The 20,838-nt window shown below is 38.4% G+C and overlaps 2 protein-coding genes across 13 annotated transcripts in view; both read right to left on the bottom strand.

Moving 5' to 3' along the window:
* The window catches only part of LOC307140223 (protocadherin gamma-A11-like), a gene marked incomplete at its 5' end in the record, with an annotated part of 277,967 nt that overhangs the window by 170,042 nt on the left and 87,087 nt on the right, over positions 1 to 20,838 (bottom strand). Inside the window, one exon of one of the 12 annotated variants that reach the window (XM_079839554.1) lies at positions 3,072 to 5,610. The exons of the other annotated variants lie outside the window; for them this stretch is intronic. Coding sequence (XP_079695680.1) covers positions 3,072 to 5,483 — 2,412 coding nt within the window. Of the gene's footprint in view, positions 1 to 3,071; positions 5,611 to 20,838 lie in introns of those variants that run through there. 12 annotated transcript variants of the gene reach the window in all.
* On the bottom strand, positions 14,729 to 18,926 carry LOC307140235 (protocadherin beta-15-like). The gene is made up of 2 exons (XM_079839577.1): positions 16,424 to 18,926; positions 14,729 to 14,802 (listed from the first exon to the last, which is right to left on the bottom strand). Exons 1-2 carry the CDS (start codon positions 18,830 to 18,832, stop codon positions 14,767 to 14,769), a joined length of 2,445 nt encoding a protein of 814 aa, XP_079695703.1. The 5' UTR covers positions 18,833 to 18,926; the 3' UTR covers positions 14,729 to 14,766.

Genomic DNA, 20,838 nt, shown 5'->3' on the forward strand with positions numbered 1-20,838 from the left:
CCGATCGAAAGACTAACGTGACCAGGTCCGCTCGTCATGACGTCACACGCATCTTGAGTTTCACTTTCAACATTCAACACTTTTCCATGGAAGGCGGTCGGTCGAAAGTTTATTTGATAAAGTTATAAATATTACTATTTTTCTTACACAAACGTGTCGATTGCTTCAGAAGGCCTTATTAACACCCCAGAGCCGCGTGGAGCACGTTATATGACGGACAGATGCACTTTTTATGGACTTCAAAAAGAGAGCAACTATAAATCTAATTCTAATGCTTGGATTAGCCTGGACTTTTGTAATATAACTCCGATTTTATTCATCGGAAAGAAGAATGTCATATACACCAAGGATGACTTGGGGGTGAGTAAATCATGGGCTAATTTTCATTTTTGGGTGAACTACCCCTTTACGTAAGTAAAAAAAAAATAAGGCCAAATCAAAAGAGTTCTCACAAAAGCTATAGAGAACATATTGTTTTATTATATTAGAAAGTCTACGGCTACAAGAAGATTTCCAAAACAGCCTCAGGCAGCCTTATTCATAAGTTTAAAATTAGTTTAAAATGTTTGATCAGAGCAAATGAGAAAAACCCTTAATTTACTGCCAAAGACTTGCAAGATGAACTGATAAAAGGAGGAAATGCAGAGTATAAGGAGAACACTAGGCATGGCTTTCATGTTGGGACATCTTGCCGAATGCCACTCTTGACCAAGAAGAACATCAAAGGCCAACTTGAATAGGCTAAAATTCATTTGGATAGACCTGAGGAGTTCTGGAAGAATGTTTTATGCAGTGTTACATCCAGAGCCGTAAGGTTCTTTTGTTGGGCCAAGCTATGCTCTTGTTGTTTCTCTCCCTGTCTCTCCCCCCGCAGAACCAGTATCACCACCCGATGTTACTAAATGGAGCTTTGCTGTGATTGGATGATGGGAGAAGAGAGCATATTTAAACTGCAGCTACCTACAGAGCAGTGTTGGTGGTGTGCAATGGCTGAGGTCTCGTCTTCATCTCCAGACTGACTGTTGTAGTAATCAAGCTTTTAGTTTAATTTGTTGTATCTTTGTCTCAATTGAGTTGAGACTACTTGAGTAGAACCTCTGTCCTTTGTCTCATTGTTGACAGCTATGATTGAGACCTCAAAGAGAGAAGTGACTCTTAATTTGAGTTTGAGTCTAAGGTAAATACTGATATGGCTTTATTTTATACCACTATTTTTCTTTGTTGGGGTTAGTAGGAAGGTGGGTGCCATTTGTTTTGTATTATCTCTTTTCTCCCGGTTATGTTAGATAGGGAGTTAGCTTAGCCTGATGCATTTTGTTGTCTTTCTTTTGTAGCACAGTTAGTTGATTATGTAGGAGTTAGCTTTGTTATGTTTGTTGTTTTGGCCTTGCCCCCTTTTGAAGCTGATGCCCCTTTCATTTTTCCTTTTTGTTTATTGAATTATGTTAATAAACTTCTCTTATGTTGTAATTGACTGGTTGTTGGGGTTATTGTAGCCATTCTGGGCCTGAAGACAGAGTTTCCTCTGCTGTTGCACATTCATTTACCACCAATCATATATGTTTCTGTTGCGGTCCTCCCCTAGACCAATTGGGGCCGTAACAGCAGTGATATGAGCAGCTCTGGAACTTTTTGGACCCATGGATCAGCTGTATGTCTGGTGCAAAAAAGGCAAAGCTTATGAGCAGAAGACAATCTCCATGGTCAAACACAAAGGCTCTTTGTTCTGGGGGTGCTTTTATGTTGCAGGAAGTGAAAATCTTGACTGTATGAAGGACATCATGAATTTTTTGAAGTGTCAAGCCATTTTGGCAAAGATGGTGATACCTTCGGTGCAGAGACTGAAGCTTGATGATCAATGGACTTTCCTGAAGGACAGCCATCCCAAAGTATACATCCAAATCTACTGAAGCTTGGTTCAGGGATCAGTCATAGAATGTTCTTGATTGGCCTGTGCAGTCTTCAGATTTAAATCTCATTGAAAAAAATTGGTGGAATTTGTGGTAATGTGAAAACCATAGATGAACAGTGATCTGGAAGCTTTTTCAAGTGAGGAATGAGCCAAGATTGCAGTAGAGAGGTGACAGAAGCTTCTAAAGCACTTAAAGGCATGCAGCGTTTATTTGAGGTCATAAAGAATAAAAGATTCTGCACAAAATTTTACTTTAGGGGATTTAACAGTTTTGAACACAAATGTTTAGAGCCAATTAGATTTTTTTTTTAATTCACTCAAATGTGTATGAATAAACTTTCTATAATAGTTTACTGATGCCTTTGTTGAATTGTCTACATAAAATGTTGTATTTGGCAGCAAAATGTCTTGCAGGTTAAGGTGGTTGAATAATTTTGATTGCAACTTTCATGGATGCTATTCTTAAATATTATATTATATTATATTATATTATATTATATTATATTATATTATATTATATTATATTATATTATATATAGGATATATTATTATTATTATTTATTTATTTATTTTCATATGGATTAGGAACATAGGAGTAGTATTGACTAATACTAAGAGATTATATATAACATATATATCAACTATTTACTAAATTTTATTTCAGAGGCCAAAAACATGTTTTAAAGGTTTTTAAAAAGATTTACAGAGCAGCAGTCCCCCCCTCCCCCCTTTTTTTTAAAAAACAAAAGTTTTATTTTTTTTATTTATTTTTTTATTTTTTACTTTTTATGTATCCACACTTGGTTTTAATGGCTAACTATTTGAAAGCCCCTTCTCCCTTCTGGAAATGTATTTAAAGAGCCACTATCTTGAATTATATGTAAACTTTTAATATTGTCCAAATGGATAGTTATAAGGCAATGTACTGACGTTAGATAAAGCCACTTCGGTTGTAATCTTTACACAAAATAATAATAAGAAAAAAAACTGATTTCCATATGAATGGTTGCAAGGGTGTGAAAAGTGATAGCAAGATTTGATGAGATGCTCCAAAATCTACTTTTGCAATGCCATTAAACAAACAAATATTTTAAGTGTACATGAAATTTCTTGATGATGATACAGCTCACATTAAGAAATTGCGGAACCAATTGCATACCTTATTTTCAGAGGTACTTTCTTGCATGGCCTCTGCATCAAGCCCTTCAAGATCATCCAAAGCGGTCTTTTTCAGAGTCAGGTCAGCAGTCAGTGTGCCCTCATTATAAGATCTGATGAACTTGAAGTCACTAGTGCGCGAGCCCGTGGTCAGGTATGCATCATAATTGTAAGTGCTGCGGAGAGTTCCCGCGCCCTCCACCTCTGCGTAATTTGGAGGGAGATACGCGCTGGGAATGGCTACAGCTCCATCAAACAACAGTCTGGGCTTTCTCCTGCGACAAAACCTCACGGCCAGGATGATGATGATGAAGGTCAGGAAGAAAGTGGAAACGGACACCAGCGCGATGATCAAATAAAACGTCAGTTTGGAGCTGCTCTCGTCATGAGACATGTCTTTCAGTTCTGGAACTTCAGCCAAGTTATCTGATATGAGCAAATACAACGCGCACGTGGCCGAGAGAGAGGGCTGTCCGTTATCTCTCACGGACACAATAAGGTTCTGTTTCATGCTGTCGGATTCAGAAATGTCCCGCTGCGTCCTGATCTCCCCGCTGTGGACACCGATAGTGAAAAGTCCCGGGTCAGTCGCTTTAATAATGTGATACGAGAGCCACGCGTTCTGTCCAGAATCCGCGTCCACGGCGATCACCTTGGAGACCAGGGAGCCCGCCTGCGCAGCTTTGGGGACCATCTCGGTCATGAAGGAGTTTCCTTCCGGAGAGGGGTATAATATCTGAGGGGAGTTGTCATTCTCATCCGATATGAAGACACTCACGGTCACGTTACTGCTCAGAGGAGGAGAGCCGTTGTCTCTGGCTAACACGAGCACTTTGAAACTTTTCATCTGTTCGTAATCAAACGATCTCACGGCATGAATGACCCCGTTGTCTCCGTTAATGGATAAAAAGGAGGACACCGGTGCGCCATTGACATCAGAGGACAACAGAGAATAAACTACAGTGCCATTTTGTCTCCAGTCCGGGTCTGTAGCTGATACTGAACAAATAGAGGAGCCCGGTTTGTTATTTTCTTGCACATGAGCTCTGTAATTCTGCTCCTCAAATACAGGTGGATTATCATTCACGTCAGCGACAGTCAAGTGAATATTCTTAGTGGAAGATAAAGGCGGAGAGCCCTCATCAGTAGCAGTGATTGTAATATTATAATCAGAGAGCAGCTCGCGGTCTAATTCACCTGTGGTCACCAGAGAATAGTAATTTTTGATCGAAGGTACGAGTTTAAATGGGACGTTTTGCTGAATGGAGCAGCGCACCTGTCCGTTATTCTGAGAGTCTCTGTCCTGCACATTAATGATGCCAACCTCTGTACCGGGTAACGCATTCTCTGGAATCGGGCCATTAAGTGATTTTACTATTATTATAGGAGCATTATCATTAATATCACTTACACTGATTACAACGTTTGAGTAAGATGTTAGACCTGAACCATCTTTAGCTATTATTCGCAGACTAAATGTGGCTTCTTCCTCAAAATCTAGTGGCCCTTTTATGCTGATGACACCTGTCTTCCGATCAAGGTAAAACAAATGTTTATAATCTTCCATAACATGACCAAATTCATACGTCACTTCTCCATTTTGTCCCTCGTCAGCATCAGTAGCGCTCACTGTGACCACTACAGTATCTACAGGAGAATTTTCAGGCAGACTGACTTTATAGACGGCCTGACTAAAGACTGGAGCATTATCATTAGCATCCAGCACAGTGACGTGTATGGCTACAGTACCTGATCTCGGTGGAGTCCCGCCGTCTACCGCAGTGAGAATTAAAGTCACCTCCCGCTCCTGCTCGCGATCTAATTCTTTATTTAAAATGATTTCGGCGTATATCTCTCCAAGAGAGTTACTTTGCACTGACAAAACAAAATATTTATTGTTTTGAATAGAATAGCTTTGTACAGAATTTTGCCCAATATCTGCATCGTTTGCTTCTTCGAGCAAGAAGCGCTTGCCTTTATCGGCGGATTCCCTTATCTCCAGATTAATCACATCTTTACCGAAATAAGGACTGTTGTCGTTAACATCTTGAACACGAAGACTGATAGGATGTAATTCTAAAGGATTCTCCAACACGAGCTCTTGATTTAAAACACACGAATCTTTCTTTCCACAAAGACCCTCTCTGTCGATCCTCTCCGCTACGGTCAGTTCTCCAGTGTCCAGATGAATGTCGCAAAATCGTTTTCTGTTACCTTCAGTGTCAATGCGAGCCTTACGAGATGACAGTCTGCTCACATCGAGCCCGAGATCCTTTGCTATATTTCCAATCACAGATCCGCGTTTCATCTCCTCCGGGAAAGAATAGCTCACGTCTCCATAAGCGGTGCGCGCCATACAAAATATGGAGAAGAAAAGACAGAGTATCGTTGCCAACAATCCTTTATGCATCATTTTCGGTTGTGGACAAAATGTAGAGTACTCGATACAAAATGCCGAGCAAATAAGAACGAATAACTATTAGTTTGATCACCAGCTCATTTTCAGCTGTTCTAAGAAAGACGAAAGACAATCAGACACTGGACATGCAGTCAGCTTATAGCAACGCAAATGGGTGGAGATAACAAAAAAGAAATTGGAAGCACAGGTCAACAGCGACACCACGAGGACCAAATGTGATTCTAATTCATATGTGTATAAATTTGTCAAAACATATTTCTAACAAGCCATACAAATAAAACAGTTCCTTTAATCTAGAAATAAAAAAATCAAGTGTTGTCAAAGAACTCTCATTACACGATTAAGGAATTATGTGATCAAGTGAGCGTTATATTATTGTTACACATCGAAACACGACAACAAATATTCTGAACGGATCATACACAATCTTTTTCACAAGACTGAACACGCTACAGATCATGCCACAACACATCAGCACCACGGACAGCACCAGGCCAATACGCCTTGTAAAGCCAACAAACGGTCTGTAAACTTACAGCTTTGTTTTTAAACTCATGAATTCGATCATAACAAACATCAGCACATACATCCGTGAAATAAAACACAAAACATACGGAAAAACTGAAATGTATATCTTATTTATTTTATTAAATTAAACAAATGATCCTGGAAATGCAGAAAAAAGCAAACGCAGAATGATCAGGAAAATAATAATATGTATGTTGATAATTTGTGGAGGGTGGTATTAACACATCCTGTGGTGAGAGAACGATAACTGTAGCAAGCAATAACACTCTAAAAAATGCTAGGTTGTTTTAACCCAAATTTGGGTCAAATATGGACAAACCCAACTATTGGGTTAACATTTTAATTGAAATATTTAACCCAACGGCTGGGTTTGACTCAAATTTGGGTTAAAATAACCCAACATTGTTTTTTAGAGTGAACATTTTTCACAAAAAAAAAACTTAAAAAAAAAAACTTAAAAAAAAAAACTTGAATGGATCATATACAGAGTATAATAAACTCCAGATCTGCTAAACGAGTTACTACATCTGACAACGTGCCACCAATAAAAGAGTAAACGAAACTAATTGCCACCATACTAATGAGGGTTACGTTTACGTACATATACTTTACACAACAGAATGCAAGGCGAAATTCAAATTATGCGGAAACACCTGTTAAAAACTCAAAACGGGAAATTCCTTCATGTTCACACAGTATGTGGGGTTCTGTTATTACGTTGTTTCTGGGGTTTGTCGTTGTTTTCATTAAAGAAAAAACTGCCATAAAGATTACAAAGTTTTTCTTTAAAAATAAATTGAGAACTCTGCATAATTATAACAGACACTCATAACATTTACTTTGATCTCTACGCTTAAGTTAAACATCAAATTTCATGCTTGAACGAACGTATTCAATATAATATTTCTAAATTGTTTAACCACGAAGTTCCTTTTGAGGCAAACCAAAAAACAAACAAAAAAAACAAAACAAAAAAAAAAACAAGTCGAATCATAAACTTAACATACCTGTGAAACAATCTCTATTCCCTCGGCAATACTATTAAGATCATCGGAGGATTGGGGCTTTTTCAGAGTCATGTCCGCAGTCAGTGTGCCCTCATTATAAGATCTGATGAACTTGAAGTCACTAGTGCGCGAGCCCGTGGTCAGGTATGCGTCATAATTGTAAGTGCTGCGGAGAGTTCCCGCGCCCTCCACCTCTGCGTAATTTGGAGGGAGATACGCGCTGGGAATGGCTACAGCTCCATCAAACAACAGTCTGGGCTTTCTCCTGCGACAAAACCTCACGGCCAGGATGATGATGATGAAGGTCAGGAAGAAAGTGGAAACGGACACCAGCGCGACGATCAAATAAAACGTCAGTTTGGAGCTGCTCTCGTCACGAGACATGTCTTTCAGTTCTGGAACTTCAGCCAAGTTATCTGATATGAGCAAATACAACGCGCACGAGGCCGAGAGAGAGGGCTGTCCGTTATCTCTCACGGACACAATAAGGTTCTGTTTCATGCTGTCAGATTCAGAAATGTCCCGCTGCGTCCTGATCTCACCGCTGTGGACACCGATAGTGAAAAGTCCCGGGTCAGTCGCTTTAATAATGTGATACGAGAGCCACGCGTTCTGTCCAGAATCCGCGTCCACGGCGATCACCTTGGAGACCAGGGAGCCCGCCTGCGCAGCTTTGGGGACCATCTCGGTCATGAAGGAGTTTCCTTCCGGAGAGGGGTATAATATCTGAGGAGAGTTGTCATTCTCATCCGATATGAAGACACTCACGGTCACGTTACTGCTCAGAGGAGGAGAGCCGTTGTCTCTGGCTAACACGAGCACTTTGAAACTTTTCATCTGTTCGTAATCGAACGATCTCACGGCATGAATGACCCCGGTGTCTCCGTTAATGGATAAAAAGGAGGACACCGGTGCGCCATTGACATCAGAGGACAACAGAGAATAAACTACAGTGCCATTCTGTCTCCAGTCCGGGTCTGTAGCTGATACTGAACAAATAGAGGAGCCCGGTTTGTTATTTTCTTGCACATGAGCTCTGTAATTCTGCTCCTCAAATACAGGTGGATTATCATTCACGTCAGCGACAGTCAAGTGAATATTCTTAGTGGAAGATAAAGGCGGAGAGCCCTCATCAGTAGCAGTGATTGTAATATTATAATCAGAGAGCAGCTCGCGGTCTAATTCACCTGTGGTCACCAGAGAATAGTAATTTTTGATTGAAGGTACGAGTTTAAATGGGACGTTCTGCTGAATGGAGCAGCGCACCTGTCCGTTATTCTCAGAGTCTCTGTCCTGCACATTAAGGATGCCAACCTCTGTACCGGGTAACGCATTCTCGGGAACGGGAATATTTAGTGATTTAATTACTATAATGGGGGAATTATCATTAATGTCAAATACCTCAATAACAACTGTTGCATATGATACCATGCCAAGTCCATCGGTGGCTTGAATCGGTAGCTCAAACGATGTCTCGTCCTCATAGTCAAGAGACCCTATTAAAGTTATTCTTCCATTATTTTGGTCGAGAGAAAAAACTGTCATGTCATTTTCTGAAATATGTCCAAATTCATACGTCACTTCTCCATTTTGTCCCTCGTCAGCATCAGTAGCGCTCACTGTCACCACTACAGTATCTACAGGAGAATTTTCAGGCAGACTGACTTTATAGACGGCCTGACTAAAGACTGGAGCATTATCATTAGCATCCAGCACAGTGACGTGTATGGCTACAGTACCTGATCTCGGTGGAGTCCCGCCGTCTACCGCAGTGAGAATTAAAGTCACCTCTTTCTGCTGCTCACGATCTAATTGCTTTTTTAGTACTAACTCACCGTAAAATTTCCCAGTTGTTTTTGCAGTAACAGCCAAATCAAAATATTCATTTCGCGCTAAAATGTAATTTTGAACAGAATTAGTTCCGATGTCCGCATCATGGGCCTCCTCCAGTACAAAACGAGCACCTTTTACAGCCGATTCGCTGATCTCGAGTTTTATCAGGTCCTTTTTAAATAGAGGAGAATGGTCATTTATATCTTTAACATTAATGTTGATACGACGAGATTCAAGAGGATTTTCCAAAACAAGCTCCTGTTTAATAACGCATGAAGCCTTTTTTCCACAAATCTCCTCTCTGTCGATTCTCTCCGCTACGGTCAGTTCTCCAGTGTTCAGATTAATATCACAGTATCGTTTTCTGTTATCTTCAGTATCAATCCGAGCCTTACGAGATGACAGTGTGTTCACATCGAGCCCAAGATCCTTTGCTATATTTCCAATCACAGATCCGCGTTTCATCTCCTCCGGGAAAGAATAGCTCACGTCTCCATAAGCGGTGCGCGCCATCAGCACGAAGAACAAAAGGCCAAACATCTCGACAGCAACACAGAACCGTTGAAATGCTTCGTATATTAAGCATAGATCAAATCCGCCAATACAACAATCAACATGTCAAAGAAAACACAAAAATAAAACTCAATGTAGAATAATAGCCACAGTAGTAGCAGTAATCAGTCTCCGTCGATGATATTCTGTAAAGAGACGAGCTTGAAGCCCTGTGTATGACATCAGAATCAGGGTGGAGAGATGTGTACTGAACACACACTTTGTTTTGCAGGTGAACAGCGACACTGTGAGTTAAAATAAGAAACTGCATAACATCAATTTCTATGACGGTATAAAGTGTAAAAAATTTTTTTTTTTTTTTTTTTTTTTTTAGCAAAACAAGCAGGCAACATTCCCTGACGAGTGGAAGATAAACACGACGACAATGTTTTAGTACGCCATCCAAAAATAAAATAAATAAATAAAACAAAACACGTTGGTGGGATAGAGAGTTAGGACCTGCAGATCAAAACACCAAACACCAAGAGTAATTAACTTTGCAGCACCATGGACAGCACAAGGGAAAACCTGCCTTATGCCATTTCTAACCAAACTAAAACAGTGTTTAAAAAACTGTTGATATAGGGACTTGCTTGTATAAGCAAATCCACATAGGAAAGACATTGATGAGAAAATCCCTAAACTACTTAAAACAAAATAATAACATTTTCCATGTGCAGATATACTGATGTCACAGAAAAAAGAGGGCTTACAAGAATGATTAGCCAATAGAACAATAATATAATATTCCTTACTTTAAAAATGTCCAACAACTTTAAGTTATTTGAATCGAAAATATTACATATTGTAATTGAATTTATTGCCATAAATGCTTCAAATACTATTTTATGACAGATATATAGGTATTACAGTTTTTCTCAATCGATTTGACACATTCCTCCAAGTGAATGTAGTTGCTCTCAAACAATTAACACAGCAAACTAATCACACTCTTATGTTGGCAAAACAGTTTAGTATTCACTGCATAATGAAGCACTGCATTTAATTCTAGCTATGCATAAAAATAAATATTAACATCAAAACTACAAGTGTGTTCTATGTTGATTTGATAAATTCAGCTGTCGATACACAAATACATGAATGTAAATACATGTTTTTCGTGTTCTTTCCAGTTTTTTTTTCTAATCGCTAGGACCCATTTCTCAATACTTGGGTCACTTTTTTTTTCCCCAAAACTCTTCACAGAGCGATCACAACAGCAGTCTATGTGAGCTAAACTGTGGATCATTTATTATTGCTTTGGCACAAAATATATTCAATCACGATATCTTTCAAATAACATGAATTATTGTCTCACTTAGACACATACACCACCCAAACTTTAGGTACTATACAGGCCAATTTGCAAAGGTTTACATACTCTTTTCAAAACTGTAAAACGTATGTTCAAAACCTAACAGAACAAACAAATTAGCTTCTTTTTTTTTACAGTAATACCATATTGATATACTGTATATATTCTGAATCTAAAAAAAATATATAATACTATCAAAGAACCTAGATGTAACTGAACACCTACACATTGCCATCCATTCAAAAGAGGAAAACTTAGGAATAATTTTGTACTGTAATGTAAACATGGACTATGTAACACAATGCAGTGAATTACGAGCAGTAGAGAGTGTCATTCTGCATTTGTAAAGACATTTTATTAAAAAAATAATTGATATAATCATTGAAATCATTGTATAATGCTAACTGATGTTAGTGTTTTTTAGGTCTGCGTTTTATGATTGACAAAGTGTGTTTGTTGGTTGAAAACCTTTGCTAGTGTTCTGGAAGAATGGGTTGATTTGAGAAAAGAATGAAGTGTTTTGGTAGTTTTAGTGCATTTTGAATATGAAATTAACTGCTTTGCCAAGCTGAAAGTTTGTTAGAACAACTGAGTTTTGAAAAAGTGGCCTAAGTATTGAGAAATGTGTCCTAGCAATTGTAAAAAAAAAACAGTAATCGTGCTCTTCAATGACGAGTTTAGTTGTATAACGATGAGTTTTCACCCCCCAAAAATGAAATAAAATAAATAAGTAAATAAATAAATGTACTGCAATCATTGAATCAATTAACTTTATAGACCTTGCCTCTCATTTACATCTGGTCAAGGAATTTCATCAGCATCACAGCGTATATATTTTCAAGAGTCATGCATCGTGGGAAAAAAAATGCAGTGAATGCTGAATCCATCCTTGAGCCTCAACTTCTCCACAAGCCTGTTACATCACTTGAAGAATACTAACTTGGTTGTAAGGGTTGTGATCATATTTCCTAGCCTGATCCTACCCCACTCTCGTACATTTCATTTGTACAGAGAGTCAGGCCACTCTCCATTGACAAGCGTTTACTTCCTTGAAGGCGGGTACTCTGTTGAAGTTTAAAACTATTAGATCTGCCCAGAGCCACTCTGGATCTGCCATAACCAATCGCTTGGTCGTGACGTATGTCATGCGCCGTTCGCCTCTGTTTCTCACATGGAAGTCCGTAAAAATAACTGTGCAGATTGTGCACGCCACCTCAGTGATAAAACCTAAACCTTGTGCATTCGGATTGTGATTTATTCACAGTGGAGGGGAGAGTTTTGTGATCGGGAATGCGCTGCTCACGTGGTCCGTAACATGATTGTATGCTGTAAATAAAATGTCATATGCTTGGTATGATAAGAATAAATGCTGCCGTAAATAACGGCCCAATTCAAATGTTTACGTGCTTTTCTTCTTTTTATTTTTTGAGCGGTGATGAAATGTATTGCTCTTGTAAATACTTGCCAACATTTAAAGAAATACAAGTCTAGAAATGCATCCAAATTACAGCAAAGTGCAACCGCACGGTGCTCTGCAGTGGTCAAAAAGGATATAAACAGTGAATTTTGAAGTGATATATTCTTTGAAAACTCAGGGATGTGGATTCGGACGGCAATTAAATTACCACACGACCTTGATGTTTGTCTAAAACAGTAGGTCATTCGGCCAGGGAATTTTATGCAGGTGGCGGGAGACGGACGGCACTAAAATCAATGACTAGCCCCTGTAAATGATGACAAAACCTTCCGACCGCACGAGAAACAATTACCGTCCGAATATAGGGCTTGGCTCCTTCACCACTAACGGAGCGAGCTGGAAAATCAAACTTTTCCCAAACCCTGTGGGTAGGAGGGCCACAACATCATGGCCACCAACAAAACTCAGCAAAGATTGTTCTTGCTCCGGCTTTAACTTCTGGATATTCGGCAGCGGTGCCACAATGGAACGAATGGCTTCCCTTGTATCTCTGCCACCATTACTGAACTACAACTCAAACTAGCGCACAACATCAACATCATCGTTCTCAGCCACTCCCTCTGTTCGCTGAATGGACCGGTAAAAATTTGTTCGGAGAAAACCTAAGAATATACCGCAGTCTCAAACGGAGTACTGAAGGAAAATGAAAATTGAGCGGAAGTACGTAGGAGGGCAGAGCCAGGCTAATTCTTTCCATCTCCAAGAGGAGAATATGTTGGAAGGAACACCATCCTGAAATGTGGATGATGCTCAAACCACTCAGTCCTGAAAAGTGAAATTGGATATTGTCCCAAACTACTACAAAATGTTGCACACCCTGCGGTAAGTGGATTTCACTGAGGGAGCACAAATGAATGTGATTTTTGTAAAACCAGTAAAAAGAACTGCAAATGTTTTTTTTTCCTGATATATTAAAGTATTGGTTGGCTGTGAGAACTACTGTGAAAACATTTGAGAATGTTGTGCTCAGTGTTTTGAGAAAATGATGCATGTGATTTGTAATTTGAATGAAATTAAGGACAATTTACAACCTGTTTAGGACAATTACAAAGTGTTTAGATTACTGTATTAACTGTTTTGAGAACAGTGACCTGAGTTTGGAGAAATGTGTTAAATCGATTGAGAAAAACAGTAATCAGACAATTTTTAAACAGCTAAAAGGGTAAATGAATTATATACAATGTCAATTATATTTCAGTTACTGAAAAATAGAATGAAAAAAACAAATCTAATACGTAAACACAACGATTCATGGAACAGTATTCATGACTTAAACTTGCTCAGTCATGAGCAGAAATCTAAAGATAAATCATCAATAGAACAATGAAGCTACTTCTCAGACTTTAAAGTTAACCTCAAAATCCTTAAGAGCCTGTTGTAAGTGAAGGCAGTCTATTAGAATACAAATATTTATTTATTCTGAAAGCGCAGAACATATTTTTTAAAGACTAACTTTACACGTCCTACTTGAAAAGAATCACTCATGTTCGCATTGAGTCTCTCTGAATCTCGAGAAAACAAATTTAACCATGCCATTGTAGCACTTATCTAATAATTAGCAATAGTTTAATGGATTGCTTATTGTATAATACAGTTTGGATTTGAACTTGTCAGAAGATTTAGGGATCGCTAAGGAGGTAGCGGGTTGTACTGAGAAACAACAGACAGACACAAGATTAAATTTGAAATAGAAATATAATTGATTTCACCTTTAAAGAAAATATAGAAAGTTAATCAAATAAAATAAAGTAAATTACAAAATCACATGGACAAACAATAAAACTGACTGAAAATTCCCTCTGAGTGCACTCGGTTTTTTTCCTGAAATATATGCACAGACCGGTCAATTCAGTACATCAAAAATAATTAAAAAACAAAATAAAATAAAAATAAAAGAATACACAAAGAGAAAGTGTAGTGTCTCTCTCAAAAGACCTCAAGTGTTCTCATATGTTTACAATGTCTCTTGATCTGGTCTATGGATGACCATACACCCTTAAAATTTCTCTTGCTTCACGATAACTGGAAAACTCAAAGAAAGGATATCGTCGTCCTCTCCATGATGTATTTTCTTCTACTCTGCTAAAGGTTTGCTTGGCTCGCCATCCAAAATGGAGTTCACAGGGTGTCACAGAAGATCGCTCGGGTGTCACGTTTCCAAGATTCAAGAAAGAAGAAAAGAGAGAAGAAAGAAAAAATAGAAACAAGAAAGACAAAGAAAAAAAACCTGGCCTGATCACAGACCAGAACATTCATTTAGTGAATTTCAAAATAAATTCCACATCAAAGATCTAGAACATCTAATACACAGCTACATTTACAATTTCTTCATAAACTGATATAATTACATCAATTTACCTCTGAATCAATAGCGTTTCACTTATACAGACACGTGGCCAACAATGGCGACGGTGAAACTCTGAAATGAACAAATAACCACGCGGTTCACTATAACCGCTCAAACTGAAGTAATCACATTACCAGTAACATACATCATTTTGACAGGATGGATGAATTAATTCTTTACCTTTGATCGATTTTTTTGCTCTCACACAGGCGCACCTGTTACAGGCGTGCGCGACCACAAAATGGCGTCACGAACTGCAATGCACAAACGACCATGCGGTTCACGTTAGAGATTTACAACTAATCGGAACAAAACTACAACTTAAAAAGAAAATAACCAGTCCACAGCAACTCAATTACTGTTTAGTAGCGGTAATTCTAGCTTTTTATGAAATAATAGTCTATTTGTCATAATTTATATGATACTGACTCACCTAATAGATTGTATTACTATATTCAGTCGGCTTCTTACTCCGAATACATCGAAGTAATTGAATTTTGAACTTCCTCGTACTTTTCGAAGGGTTGAAGTCTAAATTTGATCAGTTTGGATCACATTGATCGATCACGTCTGCTCTCTCCATCAAGGTCGTCTCTTCTGTCATCGCGCATGCTCATTGACACGCACGGCGCAAAATGACAAAGAGCTCTCATTCGTCAATCACTGAGGATTAATCTGGAAATTAATTTGCATTAATTTATTTATTCTTAATCAGTTTTACACCTCTTACTGACTTTTAATAAGGGAATATGATATAACTAGATGGTATATAAATTAAATAATCCCCTTTATTTAACCTGTGTTACACCATAAAGAATTAAAGTGTAAAAGACAATTCAAATGTCTGAACATAGTCCAGGCATAAACTCGCATAGGGCTGACAATGTCAAAACATGAATAAAAATAACAAAAAAACCCTTTTGATGCAAATTTTTCACATTTTTTTCACAATATTAAAGGGCCTGACACAACCAAATATTCTCTGAGAATGTGAAAAGAGGACCAGTTAAATTTCTATAACATCTACTAATAAAAAAATAAAAAAACACGTCTGTATAGGTCTGTATATAGAGACCTACATAGTAGCCTATAAGAGAAATAAACCTCAACTGCAACAGACACTGCCTGTACAGCACCATGGACAGTACACATACATATGCTGTTCCTACTAAACTTTCTATCCCAGTGAATGATCATTAACATTACTGAAGCCCTGTTTAATAAAAACACAGTAAATAACTGATTATATACAAGAAAAATGTGCCTCAACAAGATAAGCAACGATCCGAATAATTTGCACAATTTGGCCATTATTTACAAAGATTAAAAACAACAAAAACTGCTTGTCCAAACTATCAAAATTGTGTGCACGTTGTGGGTCTCATGTGAATGTTTTATAGAATACTCGCATAAACAGAACATAAAACTAAACTTTAATGTAATTAAAGTAGTTGAACCCCCAGTTTCACAGACAAGGCTTAAGCCTAGTCCCAGACTAAAATGCATGTTTGAACTGTTTTAACTAAAAACAACTTGCACTGACAAATCTTAAAATATGTCAGTGCTATTGTTTTGTGTCAAGATGCACACCAGTAATGTTTTTTTTTTTCTAAAGCATGTTTATAAAAGCTAATTAAACGTCCTAATTTAACTTAGACCTAATTCTGGCTTAATCTTAGACCTGTCTGTGAAACCGGGCCTTAAATGAAGCTACTTTTCAGACCTAAATCTGACCCTCAAAAATGTTCATATCCACAAAAAGCATTTGAATGACTAGCGTAATCAGTTCATCAAGATATCTCATATGAAAGCACTAGATAATCCCAAAATATTAATCAATATTTATTTATTTAAGAAAAATTTTGTTAACCCTACCTGAAAGGAATCGTTAATTTCTGCATCAAGGCCTTCAAGATCATCCACAGCGGACTGAGTCTTTTTCAGAGTCAGGTCAGCAGTCAGTGTGCCCTCATTATAAGATCTGATGAACTTGAAGTCACTAGTGCGCGAGCCCGTGGTCAGGTATGCGTCATAATTGTAAGTGCTGCGGAGAGTTCCCGCGCCCTCCACCTCTGCGTAATTTGGAGGGAGATACGCGCTGGGAATGGCTACAGCTCCATCAAACAACAGTCTGGGCTTTCTCCTGCGACAAAACCTCACGGCCAGGATGATGATGATAAAGGTCAGGAAGAAAGTGGAAACGGACACCAGCGCGATGATCAAATAAAACGTCAGTTTGGAGCTGCTCTCGTCATGAGACATGTCTTTCAGTTCTGGAACTTCAGCCAAGTTATCTGATATGAGCAAATACAACGCGCACGTGGCCGAGAGAGAGGGCTGTCCGTTATCTCTCACGGACACAATAAGGTTCTGTTTCATGCTGTCAGATTCAGAAATGTCCCGCTGCGTCCTGATCTCCCCGCTGTGGACACCGATAGTGAAAAGTCCCGTATCAGTCGCTTTAATAATGTGATACGAGAGCCACGCGTTCTGTCCAGAATCCGCGTCCACGGCGATCACCTTGGACACCAGGGAGCCCGCCTGCGCAGCTTTGGGGACCATCTCGGTCATGAAGGAGTTTCCTTCCGGAGAGGGGTATAATATCTGAGGGGAGTTGTCATTCTCATCCGATATGAAGACACTCACGGTCACGTTACTGCTCAGAGGAGGAGAGCCGTTGTCTCTGGCTAACACGAGCACTTTGAAAGTTTTCATCTGTTCATAATCAAACGATCTCACGGCATGAATGACCCCGGTGTCTCCGTTAATGGATAAAAAGGAGGACACCGGTGCGCCATTGACATCAGAGGACAACAGAGAATAAACTACAGTGCCATTCTGTCTCCAGTCCGGGTCTGTAGCTGATACTGAACAAATAGAGGAGCCCGGTTTGTTATTTTCTTGCACATGAGCTCTGTAATTCTGCTCCTCAAATACAGGTGGATTATCATTCACGTCAGCGACAGTCAAGTGAATATTCTTAGTGGAAGATAAAGGCGGAGAGCCCTCATCAGTAGCAGTGATTGTAATATTATAATCAGAGAGCAGCTCGCGGTCTAATTCACCTGTGGTCACCAGAGAATAGTAATTTTTGATCGAAGGTACGAGTTTAAATGGGACGTTCTGCTGAATGGAGCAGCGCACCTGTCCGTTATTCTCAGAGTCTCTGTCCTGCACATTAATGATGCCAACCTCTGTACCGGGTAACGCGTTCTCAGGAACGGGACTATTCAAAGACTTGATCACTATAATGGGGGCATTGTCATTAACATCTGTAATTTCTATGATTACTTTAGTGTCCGAAGAAAGACCAGACCCATCCTTTCCCTCAATGAGCATTTCATACCTTAATGCTGTCTCAAAATCAATGGGGCCTTTAACCTTAATCTCCCCATTGTTTTGATTTAGTGCAAATAGTACGTTTGCAATTCTCGAAATTCGGCTGAATTCATAGGTCACTTCTCCATTTTGTCCCTCGTCAGCATCAGTAGCGCTCACTGTCACCACTACAGTATCTACAGGAGAATTCTCAGGCAGACTGACTTTATAGACGGCCTGACTAAAGACTGGAGCATTATCATTAGCATCCAGCACAGTGACGTGTATGGCTACAGTACCTGATCTCGGTGGAGTCCCGCCGTCTACCGCAGTGAGAATTAAAGTCACCTCTTTCTGCTGCTCACGGTCTAATTCTTTGTCTAACACTAACTCAACATTTTTGCCACCATCCGCCTTTGTGTTAACAGATAAAAGAAAATTATTATTATTTTCAATCGAATATCTTTGTACTCCATTCCTTCCCATGTCCGCATCATGAGCCTCATTCACGCGAAACCGAGCGCCTTTCACAGCATTCTCACTTATCTCAAGCTTTATTGTGTCTTTAGGAAATGTTGGCGTGTTATCGTTAATATCTTGTATTTGTATTGTGACACGGTGTATCTCCAATGGGTGTTCTAGAACTAATTCAAAATCAAGAACACAGGAAAGTCCCTCATTACAAATCTCCTCTCTGTCGATCCTCTCCGCTACGGTCAGTTCTCCAGTGTTCAGATTAATATCACAGTATCGTTTTCTGTTACCTTCAGTATCAATGCGAGCCTTACGAGATGACAGTCTGTTCACATTGAGCCCGAGATCCTTTGCTATATTTCCAATCACAGATCCGCGTTTCATCTCCTCCGGGAAAGAATAGCTCACGTCTCCATAAGCGGTGCGCGCCATCAGCACGAAGAACAAAAGGACAAACATCTGATAATTAACCCAGAAGCTTTGGAAATCCATTTAGAAATATGAGTTAGACCCAAGATGCAATAGAAAGCGTAAATCTGAAGATTACATCCACAACAATACACAGAACACTCGAGAATGTGTGGGCGTCGACGATAAAAAAACGAGTTAGAAGCACTGCTTATGACATCACCAACAGGGTGGAGACAAAAAAAACGTTTTAGTCAATGATATTACAGGTGAACAGCGACTCTAAGTGTTTAAACGAGAAACTGCATAACATTTAGTGCTCTAGACACATTGCTCACGGTACTATATGACTAAAGAGCAACTATACACTCAAAACAAGCTCTTTGACTGAACATGATTCAATCATAGACAGTGGTTCCTCGTGATCGAAACAAGGACAACCCAAGAATAAACCGTGTACTACTACTACCTGAACCAATGGTGTTCATTTGGTGTTCAACTTGAATGAATGGTTTTAGTTTAATTTAAATTAATAGTTTACATTTAAATTGAATTATTGAAGTAATCATGCAATTACTGTGTATTGTTAAGTTCTGTGATTTACACAACAATCTAATATAACTTCTCTTTACACATATGATGTGTAAAGAAAGTTGGCAGTCCAGAAGTGATATTGGTTCAACCCAGAGCACTTTAAAGCACTTTGAATTGTTGTTAGCAGGTCCTCAACCCAAGCACAAGCTCAACACTTTACCACAATGGCAACCTCTAAAACCACTAACATAACAGAAACTTTTAAATTCCAACATAATAGAACATTGAACATTAAGAAGTCTCTCCATGTTTTAGCCATGTGAAAAGCATGATGGGAAGTGAAACTTCTGTTTGATTGATTGAAACATGTTATTTCAAAATGAAAACATCAAGTTAAGTCAAAGAGTAACTGTCTCAAGTCAGTTTAACATGTAGCAAGCTCATTTGAACCAGAAACCTCATGCAATGGTGTTAAATAAAAATGAATTGTTTAAAGTGAACAGCATCAAAAAAAATAATTTGAGTGAAAAAAGAAAATACCTCCCAATATTAAGAGCCGTTTTATATATTAAGAAAACCATTTAAACTCAACTTCACGCATAGTTATACAATAGGAGAGCAAAACAATTAAAAAACTTCATACATACACTACTTGAGCAGCACCATGGACAGCACCATGAAAAAAAAAAAAAACAGATCGGCAATTAACACCACACAGGTGTTTTAAAAGTATTGCGCAATACAAGGGAATGAAGCAGCTAGAATTTGTTTTCATTACAGACACAACGATGAAAGACATGCAAAAAGCATGATTTATGATAAATATTACATATTTTATAGTTACTGCAGAAAGTATTGAAAGGAGAAAGAACCACAATTTAAAATGGACACACAAATGAACATGAAGTGTTTAAATACGTTGATTTAAAGGATTTGCAAACTTTCTAATTGATCCGTAAATGTCGTGAATTCTTTTGAAAACAAGGCTTCAGTCATCAATGAAAAACGTTAATAAAACATAAACTGAGCTAAGCCACATGACTTAAAATCGTGAATCAAGGGGGAAAAGACTTTACTTCATTTACAAAACTGCAAGTTGTGAGCTACTCTACAATCTACATAATTAACACCAAAATGCTTGCAATATTTTACAATATAACACCAACAATCAACATAATAGGTATTTTCTGGTATGAGAAAATATTATTTACAAATGGATTTGTTTCATAATCCACTTCTGCTCACCATAATAGGCTATATACATAATGTCCACAAGACTCTAATTATATTATTAGATAAAAGCGCATCTAAATGAAACACACAACTATTTTAATCAGAAATTATCTAGTCAAGAAAAATAAAATAAAAACTAAAATAGGTAAAGCACATCAATTCGTGAATCCTGCATCGTCACTTACAACGGATTACAGACCAGACAAATCTAAATAAATAAAAAAATCATAAACATACATATACCAATTAACAATCTCTTATATCAACGTGACCCTCAAAATGCTTTTGAAACACGTGATATTTTAAGATATATTTTATTTAAA

Source organism: Gobio gobio (assembly GCF_949357685.1).
Source record: "Gobio gobio genome assembly, chromosome: 16".
Lineage (NCBI taxonomy): Eukaryota > Metazoa > Chordata > Actinopteri > Cypriniformes > Gobionidae > Gobio > Gobio gobio.